Genomic DNA, 7,500 nt, shown 5'->3' on the forward strand with positions numbered 1-7,500 from the left:
TTTAATGCTTTTTGTTGTATTGCAGTGCCAGTTACATTATCTGATTTACCACTTTGTTCTGATTCATTATCAGATGAACCATCCCCTTCCTGATCACTAGGAGCTTTGAAGGAAGATGAATCAGCGTAAGCATCGGTGTCATCTGCTGACTCAACAGTTTCAGTTAATGGCAAGGAATCACTATACTTATCATGATCTCCAATGTTTAATTCACACCAATTGCCTGAAAACAAGAGATCAATAATTACTGCTTGCAAAATTGCTACTGATTTGCTACTTCATCATGAAACTGTGCTTTAAGTGTGAAATACCACACAATTAAAGAAATAAAAAACACTTTTTTGATCACTGGCCACAGTTACCTGAAGTGGCCCTTGCACATTTTTGTACCCTAAATGGTACTTGTGTCAATCCAATATAAAGGTATGAAAACCAATAATTGCATTATCCACTGGCCTCATTTTGTTACCCAACAGGCCCCCACTAAATCCCTGTTATGATCCCTGTCTTGTGTAATTTTTTGATAAACAAACTTACACCAGCATGCAAAGGAAATGCCAATACTTCACTGCTGACTAATAAACTACCTGTCTCACTTAAAGGAGATCAACCCCTACCCCCTTCCATCCCCCACCCCCTATGCCCTTGGCATGATACTTAAGCACTATTCAAAATTTATCATGCACCTTTGGTCACAGAATCGAATGCTAGATAAATAAGATCGTGGTTGTATTCCATGTTATCAGACAATACTTAAGTGAAATCCACACACATTATTTTTTCTGATCATTACCTGTAGATGCTTTCAGTGGTGGATCCAAGAAAGGGGGGGAGGTGGTTGTGTGTGTACACAACTTGCTCTGCTATGCTTTTCTTTTGTTTACCCAAAATATAGGGCCGGGGAGGGGGCGCCCCCTGGGCCCCCCGCCTAGATTCGCCACTGGTTTTTGAGCATTAGGGTTTAACATCTGGGCGTTAAGTTTCTTTATTTAAGGCAAAAAAAAAATTATGTTCCATTTTACCTTGGCATGAAGCGTGGCGTGGATACGGAATTTTCAGAAGTGGATGATGCTTTTCACGCACGTGGCGAACGAAGGTGTTCGCTTTCTGAAATGTTCTTCGGCATTCTTCTATGCCACACACGATCTTTAACTCTTCCGTAGAATGCCTTGTGTTTATATGTGTCAGTAAAAAACACAACTGAAGTGTGGCAAAACAAGAGCAAATAGCACAATTCCAAACCATGTTTTGAAACTTTCAAGGGAACGAATCAACAAATTTTGAGGAATTTTAAGGCGAATTTCGGTCGAAAGGACCCTGGGAAAAAGGTTGGATTTCGGTGTGTGCGAGGTCTTTGAAGCGGTGTGGCCAATGATATCCTTCCAACGCGTTGTGTCGTCAAAGTCGTTTTGGCGGGAGTTGGCAAAGGTTTCATTTGGGCATGGCGGATTCTTGTGATGAAGAGGTTTGTAGTTTCTTTCGACCGTCAAAGCGACGAAGAGGAAATGTAACCTCTCAAAAACTCTCAAACTCTCTAAAACGTCATTGGGGACTTCCTGAATCAATTTGTCGAGTTCTTGAAGGTCAGTATGGTGACCTTATTGAATTAATTTGTTATTGAAACGTATTAATTGCAGTGCGCAGGTTGTTGTTCGTCTAAAAGAGACCCGCTAATTAAGCTTATTTAACCTTGGTCTAGTGCTATCATAAGATGGCTTATCTATCTTTTTTATTTCAGTTTCTTTCCCAACGTTTTGCCAGCCGATATACGAAGTTGGTTAGTCTGCGAGTTTGATAAGTTGCATATACATGGCGCGCTTTTTTCTTGCTGTCGTCGAAAATCACAACAAAATTTAGCCAAATTAAGCCTTCTGTCCACCAAATTAAAAAAAATAAATAAATAACGGCTTAGAACAGCTACGTAACAAATAATTAACAGGGCAAATACCAAAAAAAGCGTGGATGTGCAAAATTAAAGAAGATGTGAACGGATTGCAATTTGGGGTTTTTGAAATCTGTTTAACGAATCGGTTTTTCTACATGTTAAAAACACAGGTCACGTGTCATTGTTTTACAAATACTGGAACAAAGGTTAAAGGTTAAAGGTTGTTCCAGTATTAGTAAAACAATGACCCGTGACCTGTGTTTTAGACCTGGCCTGAGGGACATTTCTTTCTTACGAAGTTTTGGTTTGATAATTTTGGAAGCAATTTAAAGGGTAATGTTGCATTTCAAAACAAATAATTATGAAAGGAAAAAAACTGAGCTAAATAGGCATGCACAACTTGCTAACTGTTACTTTTTCCTGCAAATGTACTGACCGTGTGTCAAATTTGTGTTGTGCATCCCCTTCCTTTACCACTCCATCGTTTTTCTTTTCAGTATTTGAAGAATTGGGGGTAGGGGGTGGTTTAACTTAGTGTTTCTTATTTTACCAGCCTCTGCTTCAGGATCTGTAAATTATCATTTTGAAGGACAGTCATATGACACTCTGCTCTTTGCCTTTTTTTAGAAAACAAAGTTGATGGAGAAACTTTTATGAATTTATCAAGGGACGACCTTCTCGATCTTCTATCACAGTTCAAGGAAAGAAAATTGTTATGGGACTGTCTGCGGAGAGTGGTAAGATAATTCGTCCAAATTTTTATTTGCAGGTTCAAAATCATCTGAACTTTCTTTCTGGCACATCATGCAAAGTGGTTTACAACAGTTTTATTTCATTGTGGAAAGGTCTCTGTGGTTTAGGGGTGTTTTAAGTGCATAAGACAAGCCACGGACAATGTATTATCACAATTAACTGTCAGCTTTATTGCCAATTATTGCTAATGTAGTATTTCACTTCCCACCCCCCGCCCCCAAATGCCACAACCAATGATTTTTGTTGGTTACCTTTCCTTTCTGTCAACATAACCTATTTCTCATAGCAGTTTATTATTGCTTTTGTTCATTTAGCAATGCAGTGGCTTGAAATCTCCCTTCAAAGATATGGTGAGGGATTTTTAATGTGACTTCTTCTGTGGAATCCTGGTCAATGGAGGGAATGGTTATGAAACCTGGCGAAGTAATTTGTTGTATGTTTCTGTTGGCTATTTTGGAGGTTGACCATGCGCAAAACTTGGCAAAATGCAAAAGGTGGTTATGCGTGCTCATACAAGCAGCCACCAGAATCACTGCAGTTACATAATTCATGCATAGTCAATGAGCATAAATCAAAAGATGTGCAGGGTCAAGGACCTTCTAACATAAATCTTAGCCTCTTTGTTTGCTTCTTTGATGTTTGCTGGGCTTCTTAACCATTCCCTCTATCAACTATGTTGGAATAATGCTTCCATTTCCACCAATAACTTCATTATTACTATTATTTATTGCCATTATTGTAGTTGGTATTGTTATTGTTATTACCATTATTATTTACTATTATTACATTTTATTAGTATTTCAACTTAGAATGTAGAATATAATGCAAACAAAATGTTACTTGCATGCAGGTTAGAAATGCCACACTTAGTTCACTTATAAAGTGCACTTTCACAGTAAGGGGTAACCCATGCATATCTTGTTTGACATAGACCTTTAAAAGGAATCGAAGCATTTATTATTTAAATAAATGGCTCTAAGTGCATGATTTTTTCTTTGGAGACTATCATAGATTATTTTTGCCTTTTATGACGATGGGGTGAAGTAAGCTTTTGTTGTTGTTGTTAGTCATCAATTTCTCTCGATGTTTTTACTGTTAGGGAGAAATTGAGATTGACGAGTTGCCAGCCTCCCCTGCAAGTACTGATACTACGTCAGTGGCTAGTGGTAGTGAAAGTGAAGAGGGTTCACTAGCACCATCCCAGGTCCCAAAATTAAAAAGGACTCATCGAATGGGAGTACAAGGACAAAGCAGCAGTCATCAGTCACAAGCACAATCTTTGAGTAAATCTAGCAACCAGCTAGAGTCATTTAAGTTTCCTATATCTAAACGAATCCTGGAGTATAGTAAAATAGGACAACCTCTCGAAGAAGAAGACAGAAAGCAATTGATTAGGGATTGTGTGACCTGCTTGAAGGCTGAGTGTGGGGACATTATAACCAAGGAGCAGTTCAGGTTAGCCAGTCGGATAATTTGCAACAAAGTGCCAGTGTTAAAGGACGTAAAGCCTCTAAACTGGCCCAAGGATGAGGAGTTTGACTTTACTGTAAGTGGTCTATGTTCCTCTGCCAGGGTATAAAACAATTGTGTAAGGGATTAACAATTATTGTTGAAATCTCTATCCACAATCTTGGTCAGTACGTGTATATGTGTGGCATTTTCCACAGTTTGTGCCTGAAAGTGTTGTTGCGGGAGTAGAAGTTACACACTTGGAAATTTTGGAACATTAATTAATTTCACTACTAAAGCGGCCAAAAGCGGCCAACCGGAAATGTGACATTTTTCCTAGAGCCGCCGAAAGCGGCCTTATCAACAGACCTCAATTCTTTTCACCCTCCCCACCCTACGTAAAGGAGAATGTGCTCAAACACGTGGGCTATTGTTGTTTGAGATCTTGACCAATCACATTCAACAAACTGCGCATAAATTTTCATTAAGAGGGAAGAGAGAGAGACGCTCAAAATTTCTATTTCGTCACACGCGAATGCTGTAATGGCGGAACCTGAACCTATAGGTCTCGATGAGTTTAGGGCGATTTTTGGTATTGATGCAGACAATGTTGACAATTCAGATGGTTCAGATATTGATTTTGAAGGGTTTTCAATCCAAAATAGTGACGAAGAAGTTTCTGATAGCGAGTTAGAGAGCAATGGAGATCATGAAATGGAAAGCGACTCGGAAAGCGAGAGCGAAGATGATGTCTGGTCTGAGCAACTTGAGGATTTTGTTGTTGAGGGTTTCAGTGGAACTCAACAGATAACAGCAAATATTCCAGAAGATGCACAAGCAAGTTTTTTCTTTGGTCTACTGTTTACTGATGAGCTAATCGATCGGATAGTGAATGAAACCAACAAATATGCACGTGCAAAACTTGTCAACAAACCCGAAGCACTCGCGAAGTGGAAAGACACTAACAGAGTTGAAATGAAAGCGTTCTTCGGTTTAACACTCATTATGGGAATTACCAACCTACCCCAGCTTGCCCTCTACTGGTCCAACGATCCATTTATTGGAAATACTGGTATAAAGTCGGTCATGACAAAAAATCGTTTTGAAGAACTAGCACAGTATCTTCATTTCAACGATTCATCTGCCGAACCGAAGAGGGGAGACGCCAACTATGACCGGCTTTACAAAGTGTGGCCGGTTCTAAACAGCGTTCTTGAAAAGGCGAAAAGTATCTACAAACCTTCAAAATGTTTATCTGTGGATGAAGGAATGATAGCTTTTAAAGGTCGCCTTGCTTTCCGACAATATTTACCAGCAAAACCAACCAAGTATGGTATCAAAGTTTGGATGGCTGCCGATGCGAGCAACGGTTACGTTGTGAACTTTGATGTTTACCTTGGTTCCGAGGATGGAAAGCAGAAATTCATGGTCTGGGATACGACGTGGTAATGAAAATGGCTGAACCGTTTCTGAACAAAAATAGACATGTATTTTGTGACAATTTTTTTACCTCAACTCGTCTGTTTGAGCACTTGCACGACCAAAACACTTACGCATGTGGGACTGTTTGACCGAACCGCAAAGACTTGCCTCCATGTTCCAAAAACAAATTGAAACAAGGAGAAGTTGAGCAGGCACAAAAGGGCATTCTTGTTTACACAAAATGGCATGACAAGAAAGATGTTTCTTTTCTTTCAACTTATGTTTCACCTATGGAAGCAGGTAGACAAGTTGAAAGAACTATGCGTGGTCAACGCACACACATTACAAAACCGAAGGTGGCTGATGTTTACACCGCCAACATGGGAGGTGTTGATCGTGCCGATCAACTTCGTTCATTTTACGCTTCTGGCTGGCAATCGTGCAAGTGGTACAAATATTTATTCTGGTTTGCTTTTAATTTGTCTGTGAGCAATGCCTTTGTGCTTGAAAACTTCTACCGTTCGTCACAAGGAAAGACAAAAAGAGCATTACTTCCATTCAAACGCCAACTTGCAGGACAACTTATCAATGGTTTTAGTCAAAGAAAACGCGCCGCAAGAGGGCCAATTCCAACTGGTCCAAGCCGTGCTGTTAGTCCAGCCGACCATGTCTCCGTTCGTGTAGAAGGAAGAAAGAGAACGTGTATGCAGTGCAGTAAAATGAAACGCAAAACGCCGAAAGGTCACAGGGTCGAAACTAGCTACGAGTGCAAGATTTGCAAAGTTGCTCTTTGCCGCTATCATGCCACAATGAATTTCATAGTGATTGAAAGGCAAACTTATAAGCTCAAATCAGGATTTAAGAAGCAAATTTTAACCCAATATGATCTTGCTGTTGATAAGTGTAAATAGAAAACAGGGTTCAACATATATTGTTATTTCTTGGCTTTAATTGGATATGTTACTGTTCGCAATATGGCGGTAAATTTGAAATTTTAAGAAAGTTGTGAATTCAGCAACAATTGTTTTTAAAATTTGTATATTGTGCTCAAATCAAGTATTTGATATAAGTAAACTCACGTTTCAACTTCAATTTTGTGTATTTTATTGTCTCACAAAATGTGCCAGTAACTACTGAGCATATATGTTTCATTTGGGAGTAAAAATGTCCATGATGGCCTCATTATGCTCCAGGAACAGCATGGGATTAGCCACCAAAGCCTTTAGTAGTGAAAGGGTTAAGAACCACTGCGTAAAGAACCAAGCATACATGTAGTTTTTTACTAGGCCAATAAGCATTGTAGGTATAGTTTATATATCAGTTTCCACGGCAAGAAAGTAACTTTTACTTTGAAAAACTTTTCTCTTTGAAAAAAAAATTCTTTGTCCTAAACATGAATCATGTATTTAACATACCGGTAAATTGCACAGTTTTTTCTTGCATTGTTAAGGTTGACTAAATTAATGTTGTTTTCCTTCAAAGTATTCTGTGGATTATCTTCTCAAGAAGAGATACACAAACCTTAAAAGCAAAAACAAAAAACCTGGAAAAGTTGTTAACAACTCAGTGCTTGAAACTCCACAAGATGCTGACAGCCTGCACAAAGAACTCTTCAAAGAATTACAGAAAGGTCAAAAGAAGAAGGACATCAATTGGGCAGTGCTGAAAAATTTACAGAAATTGTCATTCTCCTCAAGAAAAGATAGCATAGAAGAAATGAGTGGCACAAAGGTCGTAATTCAAATCCTGGAGAAATATCCATTCCTCGATAATGAAAAAATTGTGAGTGACATTTTTTGTAATCGACTGATTGCTTACCATTTAAAGAATATGTAAGGTTTCAAGAGTAATGTAATTTATTGTTATAAAAAAAACCCCTTGCATTTCACAGGGTGGCATAAGTTGCAGGAACAATGCTTAATCAGTGCACCATAAAACCATGCAACTAACCAGTTGAAGGGCTGGTTCATGACCATTCTGGCAGAAAAAAG

The 7,500-nt window shown here is 38.8% G+C and overlaps 2 protein-coding genes across 2 annotated transcripts in view; one reads left to right on the forward strand and one right to left on the reverse strand.

The window, feature by feature from the left end:
• The window catches only part of LOC137983526 (uncharacterized), a 6,884-nt gene extending 1,201 nt beyond the window's left edge, over nucleotides 1-5,683 (reverse strand). Inside the window, exons 1-3 of the mRNA XM_068830683.1 lie at nucleotides 5,641-5,683; nucleotides 5,328-5,438; nucleotides 1-223 (exon numbers count right to left, since the gene is read on the reverse strand). The exon at nucleotides 1-223 is cut by the window's left edge and continues 250 nt beyond it. Of these exons, the coding sequence (XP_068686784.1) occupies nucleotides 1-223; nucleotides 5,328-5,438; nucleotides 5,641-5,683 (377 nt within the window). The remainder of the gene's footprint in view (nucleotides 224-5,327; nucleotides 5,439-5,640) is intronic.
• Nucleotides 5,684-5,799: 116 nt separating this feature from the next.
• LOC137983527 (piggyBac transposable element-derived protein 3-like) lies at nucleotides 5,800-6,420 on the forward strand. Its single transcript, XM_068830684.1, has one exon. The coding sequence runs from the start codon at nucleotides 5,800-5,802 to the stop codon at nucleotides 6,418-6,420; it is 621 nt and encodes a 206-aa protein (XP_068686785.1).
• The last annotated feature ends 1,080 nt before the right edge of the window (nucleotides 6,421-7,500 follow it).

This window comes from Montipora foliosa, chromosome 13 (genome assembly GCF_036669935.1).
Source record: "Montipora foliosa isolate CH-2021 chromosome 13, ASM3666993v2, whole genome shotgun sequence".
NCBI lineage: Eukaryota > Metazoa > Cnidaria > Anthozoa > Scleractinia > Acroporidae > Montipora > Montipora foliosa.

What these genes read in the sequence shown, in the direction of transcription:
- LOC137983527 (XM_068830684.1), top strand. Translation starts at nt 5,800, where the DNA reads ATGGAAGCAGGTAGACAAGTTGAAAGAACTATGCGTGGTCAACGCACA.